Raw genomic sequence first — 19751 nt, 5'->3', positions numbered from 1 at the left:
AATTTGGTGGCGTTAGGTATGCGCCTGTACATGTGTATATTCATATGTACGGATCTGCACAGTCATTAACAATACCTAAAGCCCATCTTACCCACCACCAACCCTAAAATCTCAGTGCAGCACACGTGTGAACAAGTTTATAAACTCCTCACCCTGTCTCTCTATACTGATTTATTGCTGTTAACAGCTGCTACCGATTCTCTAGAAGTGACTGTTCCTGCATAATATACTGACTGCAAGATTGCTCAGTCCAGGAGTTAGAGCCTGACTTGATGTGATTTCTGCACTAAGAAGAGTCTCAACAATTTCTGAGCTTTCCAAAAAATCATCAATGGATGCAAAATCTGTAAATATGCACATATTTTACATACTGATATTATGCCACCTGTGAAAGGTCAGAAGGTAGCCCACTTCTGGGATAGAGATAGATAAACAGAGATGATAGATCCAATCTCTCTCTCTCTCTCTCTCTCTCTCTCTCTTCACACAGCAGAGAGAAATTTCTCAGACTACAAAAGTGGCTTTCTTTTACATGGCTATTTTTATATCTGACTGTGGACACAAATCAACAAATAGAAAACGAGGACTAGCAGATACTTAAAATCAACTATTTTTAGTCAGTTTATATAGAGGATTTTGTACTGAAATTGAACTTCTCGTGAAAAAAATGAATGACCTGTAGACTCAGTGGAACAATGCAGAAGAAAACCCCACTCCACTCCACCACCTTGTACACACCTACCCCTGCTCCACCCACTAGCAGATTCCTCCAGGAACATCACTATAGGAAAGAGCAGAGACTAGACACTATGGGCCTAGCCAGAGGGCCATGGCTCCACAGCAGCAGAAGATCTGCACCCTTCTCCTTTAAAACACTCTTTATTGTCTGGCTTCATCGGTGAGAACCACATTCTACGCGATTCCAAAACTAGATCCTCTTGGCTTAAGTAGACTGCTCATCAGACCGTTGTCTCGAGGAAACGGTCATTCGAACCTCAAAAGTTTCTCTCTCCAAATTTCCAGACTCTTCCGAGTTCCTTAACGGAGACGCAGACTTGTCTGTTATTGATTTAGCTGAAACACACAAAAACAGCCACATCCAATTTTACTGTTAGTCTTATAAAAAATGGTTGAGCCAATCAGCAGAGTCCATTTTCCCTGTGAAAACCTCTTTCCTTCCCCTGATTTCTATGCACAAAACCACCTTAATTTGACATTTTCCCAGTCCCTGCCCTTAAATGATGAAAGAAGAGACTTCAGTTTGGCGTCGCTAGTTAAACCTGGCAGAGCCCCCTGTCTGAAATCCTGAAAGGTTCTGCTAGTCAGCGGAACCAAACAGGGTGAAAAGAAGCCCTGAACTGACAAAGAAAATTTCCTGGGATCCCAGATCTGCTATGATGTCATTCTGCTTACAAGCCATTTTAACTACTCTACCACACTTGAAACTTGCCTGTCTCTAATTCCTCTGATGATCGGCGACTGACCATCTATTTTGGTTTGAAAGACAGGTTTAACATACATGTAGTCCAGCTCATTTAGTGACCGATCAAAGTTACAACGGCACTGAATAAATTGACATGTGACCGTTTTTCACTGTTGCAACTTTTCAGCATCTCCATGATCATGGGATCCAAAGTCAGAGGCTTGGCAAATGGCTCATATTTATGACGGTTGCAGTGTCCCGGGGTCATGTGATCACTTTTTCCGACCTCCTGACAATCAGAGTCCATGGGGAAAGCCAGATTCACTTAACAAACCAGGTTGCTAACTTAACAACTTCAGCATTTCACTTAACAACCATGGCAAGAAAGGTCGTAAAATGGGGCAAAACTCCTTTACAAATTCTCACTTAACAACAGAAATTTGGGGCTCAATTTAGTGTGTACTTCACTATAGTGTGTACCTGGTAAAAGGTAAAGTTCAGATTTAACTTGGACTAAAATAGGGTAAGAAGGAAGGCTGATTGCCAGCTAAATGAAACACGAAGCATGCTTATCATTCTGCCAATATCTTTGACCATGTGATTCTCACTGGTGGGAATCTGTATGCTGTATAGGTAGTCCTTGACTTACAGCCATTTTTTTAGCAACCATTCCAAGTTACAGTGCAACTGAAAAAAGTTACTTACGCCCAATCCTTGCACTTACAACCATCGCAACATCCATGCGGACACCTGATCAAAATTTTGTGCACTTGGCAACTGGCATATTTTTATGATGGTTGCAGCATCCCTGGGTCCTTCCCAGTCAGCTTCTAACAGCCATAATCATGGAGAAAGCTGGGTTTGCTTAACAACTACACGATTCATTGAATGACTTTAACAATTTACTTAATAACCGTGGCAAAAAAGGCCATAAAATTGGGCACAGATCACTTAAAAATGGCCTAGTTTAGAAATTGAAATTCTGGTCCCGATTGTGGTCATAGATTGAGGACTACCTGTGTTTCTGGAAGTACATAATGGGCTATTTACAATACAATTCATCAAACCAAATATAGGAGCAACCATTACAAGGAGTCTTCAAATTAAAACTGTCATTTGATTACCGTTTGAAGTCATGATGACTCGGCATGGGCACTTTACCCTCCGTAAAGCAGATCTCACACACACACACCTGCAGTCTCATGATTCTGATCTGGGTTCTTGGCAGCCTGTTTGCATTTATGACAGGTTGCCAAGTGCTTCACAATTATGTGATTGCTATTTTCAGTCTTCTCTGCCGGCTTCCCCAGAAAGTCAATGGGGAAGCTGGCAGGAAATTTTGCCAGCTCATACCACCTGCCAAAGAATCTCCCCTCCCTTTCATTCACAAGGAGAGGGCAAAAATCCTTCATAGGGCTACCGAAACAAAGCTTGGAAATTTGAGATCCCCGCTTTGTTTCCCCAGCCCAGCATAGCAGTTCCCCCCTTCTATGCGCAGAGAAGAAAGGATATAAGCTAAAGATTATGAAGATGCCCACTTAATTTCTCCAGCCCCACACAAGAATTCCCTTTTGCACAAGAAGGGGACACTATCTCGTGTGTTGGGCTGAAGAAACAAAGCAGCATTCTTTGCAATCCCCAGTTTGTTTCTCTAGCCCAGTGCACTAGTTCCCTTCTGCGCATGGAGGAAAGAGAACCAGTGTAGTGGGGTGGAGAAACAAAATGGGGATTGGAAATATCTCCACTTGCTTTCTCTAGCCTGGTGCACGAGTTCCCTTCTGCGCATGAGGGGAAGGGGACATCTGTGACGGGCTGCAGAACCAAGGCTTGGATCTACCACAGGAGGTCCTTTCCAGATATGGAGAACTGCCTGCCCACTTGGGCAGACAGCTCTTTCTCTTTGTCTGGTTAATGACTACAAGTGGGCAAGCTGGGATTGTGATCATTGAGCGATGTGATCACATGGACATCACTCAGCTCGGAAGAGTTTTCTCACAAAAACAATAAAACGCCTACCAGGCGTGGATCTGCATATCAGTTCTTAGCTACCGTTTTATTCCTACTTTTAAAAACATTTTTGAAAACAGCAGCCTTCCACAAAATGAGATCAGTTCTGGATTACAGCTCCTATTATTTTCTGTTTTGAAGCTTTGGGACAAAGCAGTTATTGGAGTCCAACAGAGTTGGAAGGTCAGGACAAGGCTGGGAAACTATGCTTTGTTTCTGTCCGGCCCATAAGGGACTCTTTACTAAAGAGATGATGTCCTGAAGGCTTTCTCATGCCTTGGAGATCCACTGCCTACACGAATCATAGACAGAAAGAGGGGTTCCTGTTACTGGGTGTCTGCGGAAAGGCAGAGGCTCAATGCTTAAGCAGGATCTGCCAGTTTCCTGGGAAACTAACCTCATCTCTCATGGGAAATAGAAGAACATAAACATACTAGTGAAAGCTGAAAAAGAGAAAGTTGCAGTCTGGCTATTATATTGCTAGCCTAAGTGAGGTTCTAACCAAGAAATAGTCCCAGATTTCAGTACACAAACATCACAAGTTACTTTTTTTTAAGTGAGGACTGAATTAAATGTTGGGGTTTGAGTCACCCCAAATCTGGAGATTTCACAAATGCCCATTTTTGCCTGGCACTACCCCACTGTTCAAAACTTTTAATTTTTGAAAGGTCACTAATTCAATAGTTCTTTGCTTTTCCCAAGGAAATCTTGTGAAGTGTGGTTCTGTCAAGTAAGCAACAGGTTATTTGGAGTCCTCAGCAAGTGTTATCTGCACAGTGCCCATCCTACAGTGATAAAATTGAATATAGACCATCACTCAGAAACTTCACTTGAGCATCATCACTGCTCTGCTTTCCTCGGCAATTATTTCATAGATAGTTGAAGGAAACACTCTCTAAGCAATTCTGGGAGTGGGGTTCAGGCATCATTTTTATTTCTAATCAAGCTTGATTCAGGATTGTAACATACCTGTCGTGCAGCCTACAGACACTTTTGCAGTGTGGGGGCGAGCGGGGAGGTTGGCCAGGTCACTGAACATTGGGTGCTGCCTTTGTGAGGAAGACCGAGCGAGCTTGCTTCTTGTTCTTGGGACATCTGATGAGAGAAGTGTGAGGGGAGGCATCAGTGATCACAGATGAAGGTAAAGTCCCACAAGCAACACCAAGAAGTCAAATATGCCCACCTGTGAAATTGCTGTATATTTCTCAGGGTCAATTCCCCACCAGAACAAACACAGAGATCTGTTTGTTCTATAGCAAGGGTCTTCAAATTTGGCAAGTTTAAGTCATGTTAGCTCAGGAATTCTGGGAGTTGAAGTCCACAAGTCTTAAAACTGTCAAGTTTGAAGACTGTTCTATAGGTTGGTGTTCTTCCATCTGGATCCCACCTAATTTAACTACAACTTCCATAATTTCTCACTTAAGGTCATGCTGTCTACAACGTTTTGGAACCAAAAGGCTCAAAGTTGGAGGATACTGCTATTGACAATTACTTGACAGGAAGGTACAGTGCCAAAATACTTCAAAATGCCTGGCATAAAAAGAAAGAATGACTAGGTCTACTCAGAGCACCTGCAAACAGAATACAAAACTTACATTCCTTTCCAGTTATTGATGGAAGATGTGTGTCCATACGTCCTTTGTAAATATGACCATCAAGACCCAGTATATCTACTTCTTCATGCTGGAAGTAAATGCAAACACAGAAGAAATTTCAACTGAACCTTGCTAAAGGTTAACCACTTTTTACAAGGGTTTTTACTTGTAAAGCTGAAGAATGAGCTTGAAAACCACATTCTGGTGACTGGATAGACCATTGGAACTTAGAAATTGGATTTTTTCCTTTAAAACAATTCACAGGCAGTTACACATGTCTTGTCCCTAATCATTGCTGCCTTCCATCTGCTGCACAATGCCTCATTTCCAGTTCTGGAAAATTAGAAAAGGCATGTCAGGTCTGTCATTTGCTATTCAGAAATCCAATTCTATTGAACTGTACAGAAACAAGTGGGGATTTCTGTCCCTTTCAGTAAAAAGATACATGCTACCATTGGGGAGCCTACTTGTGTGGGAGCAGGGCAGGAACAAACATGGAACTCAAAGAAATGTAGCTTGGAAATTAATTGAACTTATTGAATATTTCAATTCACTGTGGTCCAATTTTGTTTCTGAGCATAGTTAAGCAAGCTCTATCCTCTGTTCTCTTATTAACCCGAGAACCCGAGGGACTTATTGAGTGATTAGCTCCTTCCACATACAAAGGATCTGCCAGTCACAATTTTGGAATGTCCCTGACATCATTGGAGGCTTCTGCCAAACCGATCAACTTCAGAACTTTCTCCAAAGGAGATACTACAATTCCAATTGCAGGAACAATCACTTTGCCCCAAGTGTTGCTGTGGAGATTTCCATCTTCACAATCCTAAATTGCCTTGTTTCCTTTCTTTCCATTCTTTCTCACCCAACAAAGTCCTCCCCTGACAACCGCTGACTTAACTTTCCCCACCTTCACTTGGGAGTAAAAAGCTAATGCCTCACAGTGGAATGCTGCCTGGCATGTAAGGTAAGTGGGATAGGTAGTGCATGCTGCACGGGATCGTACACACAAAAGTGAGGGGCTATAATCAGGAAACCACCCAGGAGATTTAGTTTAGCTTTTTCCAATCTGCAACCTCCCTTAGAATTCTTAAATTACATTTCCCTTCATTTTTAGCTGACACAATCATGGGGGGGATGGCTATAGGATTTGTAGTCATACTGCATGTGTGTGTGTGTGTGTGTGTGTGTACATGTGCCTGTGTTGTACCAGATGGGAAGGTTTTCAGCTGCATCTAGCATTACTGGAGTCAGAACAATGGAATTGTATTAGCATGAATGACTCTAGCAAAGATGGCCAAGTTGTGTTATCATATCTCTGCTAACGGAGGAGAATAAAAAGAAATTACAGAGGAACCTGTGGCTAAAAAGACTTTTGTTCTTCAGTTGCTTTTATATTATAGAAATCTCAGAGACAGGTAGTAAAGTATATCCATTATCTCAAAAGACAATACCAAGCCAGCGACCTTGAAGTTAAGAGCGTGAAAGGGGAGACTCTAAAAAAAACCCAGTGATGTTGTTATCGCTGTTATTCAGAAAGGCATTATACTCTTTCTTCTCCAAGTGCTTAAATAAGGCGAGAGATTGTTGTGAAAGACTGACAAGCTTGTCTGACCAAAGGGTTGGCTGGCACTGGATTGCATTTCTCAGTGCTGCCCAAATATGAAGCCTTGGAAATTTCCTCTTCATGCGCTCTTCTACTTTCAGGGTTGAAGGCTGGGATTGTTCACTTTTGGTTTTTCTACCCTGTTCTGCCCCTTCCTATCTCCCACTAACATAGACACAAAAGAAAAGCTGACGAATCTTGAAATAAGCTCCTGAAATAGACTTATTTTTCCAAAAGAAGCTAGTAAAACTTTTTAGCAAAGCATCTACTAGTGGGTCCCCAATTCTCAAGGAAAAGAACATGTCTCCAAGCACAAGGAAGGACTGAACAAGAGATTTCTTTGTATTTCTTCTTCCATTACAGCATAAAACTCTATTTCTTCTTCCATTACAGCATACAACTGCCCAATTTAGGGACCTTTAGGAAGACACAAACTGTCATTTTTAAAGCAGAGGCATTAATACCAACTAGGTAAACTATGTTGCTTTTAATGGGCCTAGCGTAAGTATGACTAGGTCTCCATATACAACCACTGGTTAAAACAGAAAGGGTAACCATGGGCATGAAAATGACAAAGTAGCCTATACATAATGGAGTGCTGTTCACAATATCCCATATACTCTACTGTAGTTGATCCAGTCTGTACCTAAATAGGAATGGGGTCTTGGGGGAGGTGCTGGTGGAACCAGGCCTCAATTGCTACAAATGAGGCAAACTCCATGCTTAATAAAGATAAGATTTATAGAGCCTCACCCTGAGGCACTGTAAGAACATAAACAATGGACAAAGAACACCTGTGGTTTAACCCTGCTGTGCTTTTTCTTACATTAGGCAAGGGCTGTGAAGCCTACTACCTTCTCTGCATTGCTTAATTACAACTCTCAACATCTGTCTCTCTTGGCCAGTCAGTATAAGGTTGCTAGGAATTGTACTTCAGCAACATCTGGAAGGCCACCAGGTCAATACCAGACTCTTCTCCAGGTGTTATCAAAACTATATGGCTGATAAATAACCACAAACAGGTAGCAAACACCTCAGGAAGGAAAACCTCTCAGGCATTAAATGACAAAATGTTAAACCTGTACTATAGGTAGTCCTCAACTTACAACAGTTTGTTTAGCAAAGTGGAACAGAACGGGTAGAAAAAAGTGACTTGTAATCGTTTTTTACGACTGTTGTAGCATCCCCATGGTCACATGATCAGCATTCAAACACTTGGCAACTGACTCATATTTACGTCAGTTGCAGTGTCCCAGGGTCACGTGACCTTCTGACAAGCAAAGTCAATGGGAAAGCCAGAGTCACTTAACAACCTTAGCAACAGAAATGTTGGGCTCAGTTGTGGGTTGTAAGTTGAGGACTACCTGTATTTACATCTCCTCTTTAGGTAAGAGTTCCTTGCCCTTTTGGAGGACAGATCATGTGAAACAGTTAAAGGCAGTGCCATTTTAAGCTTCAAATGCAGTTGTCCAGCTCTAGGTCCATGCCAGTGTTCATCGTCTCTCTCCACCTGGCTCCTCCTTACCTTCATCGTTGCCAGCATGGTGCTTTCATCTGACGGGACAGAGGGCATACTCTGACTGAACTGTTGCAGTTTCATAGAGCGTCTGAATGGATGGGTGAGGGTATGGCTGCCTCCACAATGCCGAGGTACACTCATGTAGCTAATGTCAGCCATCTCCGGAAGTCTCTCTCTGTAAAGAGGCAAGGACCCATAATTGACATGAGGCAAAGTCCAGCAGCCCTATGATCCCAGAAACCCCAAAAGAGCAACCGCTTTGTTTCTGAACGATTAGATTCATTTCGGGGCATTAGCAGCAGAAGGGAGGGCAGGGGAAGCATTGTAATCAAGAATTAGGAGTTCAAGATCAGGCATGACTTTTCTGTAGAGGCCTCGTTTGAAGTGTGATTTTGGCCCCGTGGCCAGTGTGAATATTTTTTTTTTGGTTCATTGTGCTGTAAACCAAGCAATTGGATTAATCTGGTGAACCAGAATGTATAAAAGGTCAGCATACTTACATCCTACCATGTGGGCATCCACTATATCTTAGCATAGTATAGCAAAATGACTGATTGTCAACGAAGCAATTTTACAGGCTCACAGCAAGGGTTAGAGTGAAAGAGGGGGGAGTGTCTCTGGGTGGAAATCTGCTCCTATTTCCACCTTTCAATCCTCCCTTGTTCCCCGTAACAGTTGAGCATTGTGTGGCTAAAATTCAAACATTATCAGATAAAATTTGCACCTTTTCTGGGGGAATAGGGGTAGGGTAGATTAGTTATATATCAAAAAAGAATAGCATCTCTCAGAGGTCTTCTATCCTCGTCCCTATTTTTCATATCCCCAAAGAGAATAAAGTGCTTTTAAAAATAGCACTGGCTTCAGGTGATATCATATGAGGTTTCTGCATCCAAAATGGCTTCCTTAAATGGTATTAATGCGCAATGAGATAGTAATCACTCTTTCCTAATGCTGATAAAACGATCATCAACATCTTAGAGAAGGGAGGACCTCTAAGATGTTGATTATTAAGATGTTTATCTGGGCAAGATAAATAGCTCGAGTGTTCTGTTGAGAGAAAGTCAAAGTTGTCTGTAATCCAAATGCCAAGGATGGGACAAGATATTAGAACTGTCCTCCTTCAACAGGAAAAGGAAGGAAGTTCAGCTGACATATTGCTAAGAGTTAGTCTGAGGATCATTTACTATGACATTCTACACAGGGTCTAAACTCTGGACTCCACCCTTAGGAAATCATAATGATGAGTGATCGCATTCCACTGCTATGCTGAAAGTATGCCCTTATGCCCACCTGCCCAGAAGATGGCAAAATCAAACAAATGGGGGGAGTGGGGGAATGTGTGTCTGTGTGTGAGGAAATGGCAGAAACCACCTCATCGTTTTGTGTTTAGGTGAATTGCATTTGGGAAAATAGCTTTGCTCAAGCAGTCTTTTCTAAATTCACCTCACCTGTCAGCCATATTTTAAGCATGTCCTTGTTAACTTTGAAAAATCTAAATCTGCCCTCTAGCCTGAAAAGTTAGCATGCTACTTTGATTCTTCAGTATCACAAATCTGAGGCAGAAATTGTGTTCACTCTGCCCTTGAGTACTGCAAGCCTCCCTGGCAAGAAAGCTCCTAAAGATTATGTCAAATCAGGACAGGAAATCAGGAATCAAGGTGGTTCAAATGAATATAGGCTTATTGCATGCCAAATTATGCAAAAATCTCAACTACTAACAGCCAAAGTGAATTGGTGGTAAATTGGAGTCAACAGAATTCAAGCTGGGCTGGACTTAGATCTCTTGTGAGCATAAAGGGACTCAAGACTGATGATGTGCTTGATCCCTTCCACTGGCTCAGCCTGGTCCTTTCCTACAGATTATATGATCAGTTCTTTTCAGCCATGAAGGTCTAGTCTAGTGTGAGACTTGGGGCCTATTTGGTCTTATGAGTGATGTGATAAGAGATCCTATCCAAGGCTTGGAAATGTAGAAGTCTCAAACCGATCCTATATGATCATGAGAAACTACCCTAACAAAGGTAGTGGTAATGAAACAATAAACTATCTTTTGTGGTCCTAAGAAATAAGACCGAGTCAGCAGAAAAAGGAAACAAGACACAGAGCTTAGGTTATTTTGTTTTTGAGCAGGCTTTGCTATGCTTGTCAACAAAGCATAACGCATATCTGCCCATTATAGTAGTGAAAAGTAAAGTCTTTGTGGGGCTCCCAACTTAGAGTCTGTTAAAAGGATGGGGATTAGAGAATCAGACTTTTAGACTTTCATTCTTCACAGCAAGAAAACTCTCCTAATATCTCCATAGGTCACCTTTCTCATATCATCCCATTATGGCATCAGAAGTGCCACAGTGTTAGAACGTTGCTAGATCTTCCAAAATGCAAAAATGGACAATAAAACCCAAATAATATTTTTAAATGGCCTGATTGTTGTGAGACAGTTAATACAACATGATATTTTTGTCCTCACATAAGAAGATGTGAAATAGCAGCTATTTTTAATGATAAGGTCTATGAGGTTTTGCAGTGGAGCCCTTTGCTGGAAAAATGGATGGATGAATGACCCCATTTGCTTTCTTCAAGTCACAGGTCAGCTGTTTCAGAGCTCAGCTCTCTCAACAGAGACACAGTCCCAGTCTCTACTTCTGCACTCTTTCTCTCCTGGTCCGATCTACCCATTTACTGCCTGCTAATCAGATCATATAGGACTCTCTTTTGGCCTATCCCTTTTCCTAAAGACACTAGGAAACATTAAGCTTGTCCAGAGAAATCCTGGGAACAGATTCATTGAAACACTTGGTAGAGTACATAGCAGTAGCCTGCTTGAGCATCATGTTCCTCGCCTCCGCCTTGGAGGACAGGAAAGCACATAAAACATATGGAACAAAGTTATTTTCACAAAGCCACTTCTGGAAAGCAGTTTTCTAGACAGAAAGCAGAATTTCAAGTAGGGAAACAAGACATGCAGCAGTAGCAGGATTAAACTAATATTAAGATAAAGCAGAAATGCAAGCTAAATTGCACGGTTAGATAAGAAGAAATTTGATTACAAAATACTTGCATTTCACTATAGACAAGAAGTCTAGTCTGAGCCAGACTTAAGCCTAAGCTAGTTTGGACGTTATTTTCAGATTTGGATTTGCATGTATAGGAGCCATTTTATAGACATCACTGAATACATTGTAACATGATAACAATCAAGTCTGACTTGTTTAGCAAATCTGTGAAGTTCTGAGCCTGTTTTAGGATTGCAAATGATTGCCCAAGCAGCAAGTCCAACCACTAAAAGGTTCATTGTCTTATTACAAACCTACAAACATGTAAAAGAAGGACGTGAAAAGATTGCTTTAGGGTATGGCAAAATTCCTACATGGAAAAAAATTATGTAAATATTTCCTGCTAATTTCATGATACTAAGCATACATATGGCTTCCTTTCATATATTCAAACAGAGATGATATACATACAAGATAAATTTCTTAATGGAAGCTCCTTTGCTGTATATAGCAGTTTTTCAGTATAGACTATGTAAAAGGGAGTAGAGAATCTTCTCAACAAATAAATCTTTGCAGGAATTGTAACTGCTTACAGCTTCCTTTCGCAAACCTTTCCTCACTCAAACAATTTTACACGGTTACCAAATTTAAATAGGATCCTGATTCCAAGGTGTGAGTAAAAAGTCACTATTTCTTGGATACAGTTAATCAATTCAGCTTTAAGCTAAAGCCAAGGAACTACTGGCCCCTCCTTCTAAATCAGGGGTCCCCAACCCCCAGTCTGGGGCCCAGTACCAGGCCATAGACCATTGGGAACCAGGCCACGCAAATAGCAGATGAAAGCGCAAAGCTCTATTTGGGCAAGTGGCGGGGGCAAAACCATCCTCTCTCCCCACCATCATCACGGCTGGTCCACAGAGCTGGAAAGGTTGGGGACTCCTATTCTAAATCATTCTAAAAATGCAAATATTTGCATTGCAGAAGGTGGCACCATCAGTTTATGTGACCTGGATTATCAGATACTCTTTAGCCAGCATTGCAGATCATATGTTAAGACAGATGACTGCTGCTGCACAATACTTCTAAATAGATTCGGAAGAAATGTTCTGGAATGCATGAATGCTGTATAGCACTTGCCGGCAATTCATTAAAGCATATATGGTTTTTTTCCCAGACTGGATAACTACTGGAAAAGTACATAGCTGCTTTAATGAATCACAAGTATCCATATATTGCAAAATACCTCATGTGAATCTGATTAAATGCATTGGTTAGTTCTAGATTGACGGTGGTCTTTTACTGTGTCCAGTTCCTGGTCTATAATTTGATTTTTTTTTTCCAGACCTGGTGTCAACACTTAATTTGATAGGACAAATGCTGTGTTCAATGGGATATTCAGAGCTCATTGAGAGAAACGTCATCATTCTCCCTGTAATTAAAAAAAATATTATTCCCTTTCCAATGTGCTGCTTTTATAATTTCCTTCCCTCTCTGTTTTCCTGGTAAATTTGGGGTGGGAGTGAGGCATGACTGACTATAAGTAGGCAGAAATGAGTAGTAATGCTCAATCTATTGTTTACCATAATAGCGCTAAGGAAAGACAGAGCAGCGCTCCTCTGATCTTATGTTTTCCTGAGTGAAGCACCAGGATGACAGACTGACCAGAACCCTGCTTTGTTTTCTATATTTCTGCCTGGCAAGATGAACAGTTTGCTTTATCCCATAAGTCCTACCGTTTGCCAAAAGGGCTTGAGCCAAGATACTGGGACTGCAGGGCTTCCCTGATCATCTGAGCGTTGACCCTGGCAGCTCCGCCATAATGACTCTGCACCTTCTGTATGTCCATGAGCATCTTGGAATGGATGCGCCGTAACTTGTTCAGACTAGCACTCTTCTCCAGGGCATCAAAACGAACACCCGGTCCCAATTTCAAATTGCTACAATATAGAATAGGGAAGAGGTAGGAAGAGGAGGAATGGATGCAGCCCAGTGCCAGACCAAAGAGACAGCAACAGTCAAAGGAGGAGGATGGGGAAAGAACCATGCTGTTAAGCAAGGCACAGGTACCCAACAACTTTTACTAGCATTCATATAACAGGCAGCACTGAAAGAATCTACTCAGTGGTGCAAAATTCATTTGCAATAAATAACTTTCTGGGGAACCACATACCTCCCCAATTCATATACCCGCTTTCTATTCTCAGACATACCACATGGCCCCTCGCCCTGTCTCCCAAGTCACAAGAAATAAATTAGCAGCAATGGGAAGATTAATTCTCTAATTCCCAGGGAAGGGGAATCAAGCAGGCTAAGGCACTGGGACACTCTGAGACACAGACATGTCACTGGGCTTTTTAAAAAATTCCATAGCTACTGATCAAAGCAAAATTAAAAGATGATAGATAGACGATAGACAGATAGATAGATGATAGATAGACAGATAGATAGATAGATAGATAGATAGATAGATAGATGATAGATAGATAGACAGATAGATAGATAGGGATGAGGTGTGTGTGAGAGAGGGGGAGGGAGGAAGAGGGGGAGGAAAGGAGAGAGTTTGCATGAAGAAGGGAGATGAAGGGAGGCTATTGGCAGGGTCCTAGAGATCATTTCCAGCTAGGAGTTCTCTGCCTTTTATTAATATAGAACTCTGTAATCAGCAAGAGTGAATTAGCTTCACACAACTATGAATAGACTTTAAAGTAAAAGAATATTCTTCTATGGGTTCATTCAGCTAAGATGTATGCTATATGATCCAGCCATAAGTTTTTGGAAGCAATTCTACAGATATAAGAAATATAAGAAATGAAGAGATGTTTTGAAACAAGATGTTCACTTCCCATTTTCTCCACTGCCATTTAAAGTTTTACAGCAGAAACAGAAAATATTTTAATTTTCACTACAGGTAGCCCTTGAATTGTAACTATTCTTTTCACAAATAATTCTTTGCTTGAAGTCACAATGGTGCTGAAAAGGGTGACTTATGACCAGTCCTCACGCTTACAGGCATCACAGCATCCTGATATTGCAATTGGAGTGCTTGGAAACTGGCTTGTATTTATGGATAGTTATAGTATACTGGGAACACATGAACACATTTGCAACTTTCCTAGCCAGTTTCCAACATGCAAAGTCAATGAAGCCAGATTTCCTTAATGACTGTTTTAGCAATCTACGAGACAAGATGGCTCAATGGTTAAAGATGTGAAATTTGTCAGCTGGAGAGCTGACAGCCCAAGTTTGAAACCTGAGTATTGTGGAATGGAATGAACTCCCGTTCTTTGTCCCAGCTCCTGCTAACCTTAGCTGTTCAAAAGCATGCAAATATGAGCAGATAAATAAGTATCACTTTGATGGGAATGTAAAAGTGTTCTGTATACTTTTGGCATATAGCCATGATGGCCATACGTCCACAGAAAATGTCTTCGGACAATGCTGGCTCCCTTGGCTAAGAAACAGAGGTGAGCACCACCTCCTAGAGTTAGATATGACTGGATAGTGGAAACCTTTACCTTTAAGCAATCAGTCCTAAAATTGGGTATGGGTACGTGATGACTCACTCAATGATTGTATCACTTAGCAACAGACATTTTGGTCTCAACTATGGTTGCAAGTTGACGTATGTAATGAAGGTTCCATCCGAAGAACATCATTTGACTAGATGGATACTTTTCACTTTATATATTCAACTCCTCCCTATGGCTTCCTACTCCAAATCTCTATCTCACTCATTTCCTGAATAGAGAAATAAAGAAACTGCAAGAGAAGAAAACACAGAAGCTCCTATCTGCATTTTACTTGCGGTTCAGTTGCCTGATTTGTTCCATTTCATAAACCATATACGGTCGAAGGGATTGATGAGCAGGTAAACCTGGAACAGCTGGGAGAGTCGTAATACGCCTGTCAAGATAATACGGAGACCAGATAAATAAAGGAGGATGCAGAATAAGAGCAGAGGGCAGCTGCTCCTGGCCTAACACCTTACCAGCACTTTCTTAATGAAGGAAAGGCCAGCTTCTCAGGAGATAGATAGATAGACATAGGCAGCAACTCGCTGACTAGCTGAATCTACAGCTTAGTAGAGGTGTTTGTATACCTGCATCTAAGCAGATCAATTACTGATCTGATTTGAAAGTGTAAAGCAAAGACTTACGGGCCAGGCACCACCATCTCTAAGGGTCGGTCACAAGAAATGCAGTGGAAGTGAGCCAGGAGTCTCCTGTTTGAGAACAAAAAAGAAACAACAAATCAGACAGGGGAATGGTTGGAGTAGGAGGTAAAAGATATGTTTGGCAACAACAGGAGCATGCTTCTTTTTTTAAACCAGAAGGCCACAGAGTAGGGGATAAATGCAACCTAGCATGTTTATATCACGCAGAGGCATTTTTAACATACCCATTAAATTGAGTATTTATTTCCACAATAAACAGTTCCACTTTAAAGAAGCCAAGTAAAATAAAACATTCATTGGGCAAGGATTCAGAGTTCTGTTGATGGAAATTCAGGAATGCATAGTGGAAATTCTCACCAGCTATATGTTAAAAATGCCCCCGGGGAGTGTCGAACTCTGAATTTGCTGCAGTATCAGAAACTACAGCATATTCAAAGAGGAGAGGGAGAGACAAAGAAACAGCCAGGGCTGGAACAAGAGCTACATCTGACTAATATTATATTTTATTCAATTAGTTACATTCAGTTAATAAGATTACTTTCCGCGCATTTAATAATTCCCCCCCTTGCCATCTTAAAAAACGCAATAGTAATTTTGAAAGGTGTCGGGGAACCACAGGAAGATCTTAGAGGGAGGATATCTGTATCATAGGCTCAGCCTGGGCACCAGGGGTAAATACATACTATGAGGGAGGATAAAAGATGTCCCCGAATGGATGGCAAAATTTGGCCACTGTACAGGTAGTCCTTCACTTATGACTCTAATGGAGTCTGGTCATTATGTTCATAAGTGATGATGGTTGTAAAGTGAGTCACCATGTGAACGGACTCATTTTTATGACCTTTCTGGCAGTGGTTGTTAAGCAAATACAGCAGTTGTCAATTGTTCCTTAAAGCTTGGTTTTTGCTGACAACTGGAAGTAAACGCTGGTTCCTGGAAAAATTGTCATAAGTCATGATCATGTGACTGTGGGGTGCTGCAAATGACTGTAACTATGGGCAGAATGCCAAGTGCCCAAAACACGATTCCTGTGACCACAAGGGAAAGAGCAATGTCAGAGCTTCAAAATCAGGTCGTAAGTTCCTTTTTGGGGAATGTGGGGGGTGGGGTGGGGTGGGGGTGTCTGTTGTAACTTCAAATATTTGCTAAGCAATAAGTTGAGGACTATCTTATCTCCACAGCCACAGTGAGTTGCAGATAAAACAGCACCATCCAATTACATTTGACTAAGGAGAAATTTCAAAAGGGCTTCATGAATGGAAAGATGACCTGAAATATGATGATAATTTGTTTGTGCTTAGAAAAGGAAAAAGGGAGGGAGAGGGAGAGAATTTGCCTCTCTAAAACAAGGAGGTTTCTCCCCCACCAATTTGGAGAACTCCAGACAGATCTTTATGGGAGAGCTGTGTGGGGTGCTTTCTCCTTCCAGCCCCAAAGGCAGTGAACAAGATCACTAGCTTTCGACCACTTCACTTTCTACATAATATTTGATGCACTCCAAAAACCCTAGTACCAACAATCCGTGGCATTACCAAATATTAAAACTGATAGGGGCACCACAGGTTAAACTGACCACCTCCTCTAGATCTGAGGAAATTGTAGCTGCTCAGATGCTACTGACTAACTCCCAAGTGGTCTCCTAGCATGGCCACTTGGGAAGAATGTGGGAGTTGGAGTTTAGTAACGTCGGGGAGGCCATAGGTTGCCTATCCTAGACTCAGCTCTGAGCTCATTCTTGCTGTTTGGGGAGCAAAGAGATTTCCAAAATAGTCAAACTACATCACTCTTCACCCTCCTGGTGTCCAGCCCCTCAGATTGGATTTCAGCTCCCATCATTCCTCTGGGAGGGCTGGCAAAGTCTAATAATAGACTTCTCACAACTTCATGTGAAAGCAACTGTTCTTGTGGACTTTCAAAGTTTGCTTTGACAAAACAAAGAGTGGTCTTTCCCTCCACACTGCACTGGCTGCACTTAGTCTGTTTTCTTTCCAGGATCCAATCTGGGTCAGTTACTGGGACCAAAGGTTTTGTCTTCCGAGCTTTTGGGCTCATGTTGAAGCCCATCCTCAGGGAACTTTTTTATGACAGAGAGAAGTTCCCTGAGGATGGACTCCAGCATGAGTTCAAAAGCTTGGAAGACAAAACCTCTGATCCCAGTGACTGACCAGGATCGGATGCTGCAACATTATCCTGGGACACATATATATTTGGCCTCATTTGTGTTTCTTTCCTTTTTCCCCTCTGTTTCACTGAAGGCCGCTGCATCCACTGCACTGCTACCTTGCAGGTTCCTTCCAAGGAAATAAGATCGCTATGGTGACCTTCCTATCCCAAACATGACACACTTTCATCTAATTCCTCATGACATATCAGGGCTGGGATGTGGGACCCTGAATCGGGAACTGGCATTGTCCCCAATGCTGAGTGAGACAAATCCGAGCGGAAGACTTGCCAAGCCTCTTTTTTCTCTGAAAAGTATCCTCAACAGAAGCACCCCCCCACCCCAAAAATCCAAGGAAAACATGCTTCTTGGCAGCCAGCGCCTCCCACCATGTTAGCATCTTATTTCTTCAAGCCTTTACATATAATCACTCTCTAATTTAATTAAAGGATTTTTAAAGCAAGACACCAGGACAGGCAGGACAACTCCTGGGGTGCCACGATAGCTAGACAAAGAGATTCTGCTGCATTTTATACAATGGACACTTTTCATAGGAGTGCTTGGTGCATTTTATCATCTAACAGTATGTAGCAGGAATTGCTGATCTGTACTGCTAAAGTAATCACATTCATAGCAGCTTCCCCCTCCTCTCCCTTGTCAATAAGCCATGCCAGTGGGTCAACACACAAAGTACAAGTGCCCTCTGGTGGTGCACTGGAGTGGCTGCAGTTTGCCATTCTAAAGGAAAGGACTGCTGGTAATCCTCAACTTATGACCACAATAGGGACCAAAACTAAACTGGTTGCTAAAGCAATGCGGTTGTTAAATGAGTCACGCTCAATTTTACAATCTTTTTGCTGTGGTCATTAAGAAACTCTGGCTTCCCTCATTGTCTTTGCTTGACTGAGATGATCGCAAACGGCCATCACATAAACCCAGGATGCTTGCAATCTTCATAAATTTATAAATATATAGCAGCTGCCAAGCATCTGAATTTTGATCATGTGACTGAAGGCACACTGTAACGGTCAGTAAGTGTAAGGACCAATCATAAGTTGCTTTTTTCAGTGTCTTTGTAACATTGAATGGTTTTTAAAAGAATGGTCCTAAGTCAAAGATTACCTGTATTGACAAGGTGAAGGTCTGGGAAAGCAAGTAAGAGTTCAGATAAGTGCTCAGTAGCTCCATGTTTGAGGGTAACATGTGTCCAGCTGTCATGTTTGTTAGTAAAGAAAAATATATTCTTTTTCAAATAAAGCTCAATTCCTGATTATGTGGACATATCCCTGCAGTTTTTCTTGACCACCGAATGAAAGATGGTTGCCTCTATTTTGTTCTAGGATGGTTTTTCCACTTCCAAAACTTACCTATAATCCTGAGGTTTCCTAATGGCATCAAATTCCAAACACTAACACCGCTCCCCCAAACTGGTGCTTTTTTGGAGGGAGGGAGGGAGGCATAAAAACTGCTATGTTCATGGCAGTGACTTGGAAACATTTACATTTTCTACAAAAGCTCTATTTTTGTTGTTGGACTGGGGTGGAGATGGGGAGCTTCCTTTACGTGGTATCAGGGATTACAGGCTGCGTGCAAAGACCCACATATGCATTTTATCTTCTTATTTTTAACCGTACCACAAGTGTAGGATAGGAAGTCAAGGCTGACAGCTGTTGCCACTGAACATCTGCCCATTCTTAAACTGGGCTTTCTTAATGCTACAGCTGTCTTTCTCTAGCCTCTCTTACCTTCTGATCCCTGCAGCATCGTCGCCTTCATCTTGTGGAACCCTTTGCTTCAACTGTTTCCGGATATCTTTCCAACGATCCTCCAGCTGCTGCCTGAATGGATCCAGTTCCAAGCGGTCCAGCTATTCAGAAAAAAAATTCAGGGATTCTGGGGCTTAAGGCACTGAGACCAAAGCTGGATTAACTGTCACATCATGTGCAATACAGACTCACAGGGGCCTATTCAGGAGAATCTAAACAGTAATGTGGGCCATTTCTCTTTCCTGAAATATGTACCTATAGGTACTTATCAACTCGTATGAGGCAATAATATTTTTGCTTTTAAGGAGTTAATAGTACTGGAGACTTGTTGAATATGCGCAGGAAGAGTTTTACTTCCAGTGCAGGGGCAAAGTTCAAGCAGAGAGTAGAAGGTTTGAAGAAATATGCAACTGAGTTGGAAAAAGAATAAAACTATAATGAGACTCGATCTCCATCTTGGAAGGCTGGAATATCTGAAATTCCTCAGCTTTGGGAAAAGGACAGCAA

The 19751-nt window shown here is 41.8% G+C and overlaps 1 protein-coding gene across 2 annotated transcripts in view; it reads right to left on the bottom strand.

The window, feature by feature from the left end:
* Nucleotides 1-597: 597 nt before the first annotated feature.
* Nucleotides 598-19751, bottom strand: part of QRICH2 (glutamine rich 2) — a 41348-nt gene continuing 22194 nt past the window's right edge. For both annotated transcript variants that reach the window (XM_087924807.1, XM_087924806.1), the window contains 8 exons: nt 19224-19345; nt 15300-15365; nt 14945-15046; nt 12877-13080; nt 8157-8325; nt 5026-5113; nt 4400-4525; nt 598-1074 (listed from right to left, as the gene is read on the bottom strand). In XM_087924807.1, the coding sequence (XP_087780933.1) occupies nt 944-1074; nt 4400-4525; nt 5026-5113; nt 8157-8325; nt 12877-13080; nt 14945-15046; nt 15300-15365; nt 19224-19345 (1008 nt within the window). In that variant the 3' untranslated portion in view covers nt 598-943. The remainder of the gene's footprint in view (nt 1075-4399; nt 4526-5025; nt 5114-8156; nt 8326-12876; nt 13081-14944; nt 15047-15299; nt 15366-19223; nt 19346-19751) is intronic.

The sequence above is a fragment of the Pseudonaja textilis genome, chromosome 2 (assembly GCF_049901715.1).
Source record: "Pseudonaja textilis isolate UNSWEBS1 chromosome 2, rPseTex1.2, whole genome shotgun sequence".
Taxonomy (NCBI): Eukaryota; Metazoa; Chordata; class Lepidosauria; order Squamata; family Elapidae; genus Pseudonaja; species Pseudonaja textilis.
The sequence above is the reverse complement of the archived record's forward strand: the minus strand, read 5'-3'. Positions and strand labels throughout refer to the sequence as shown.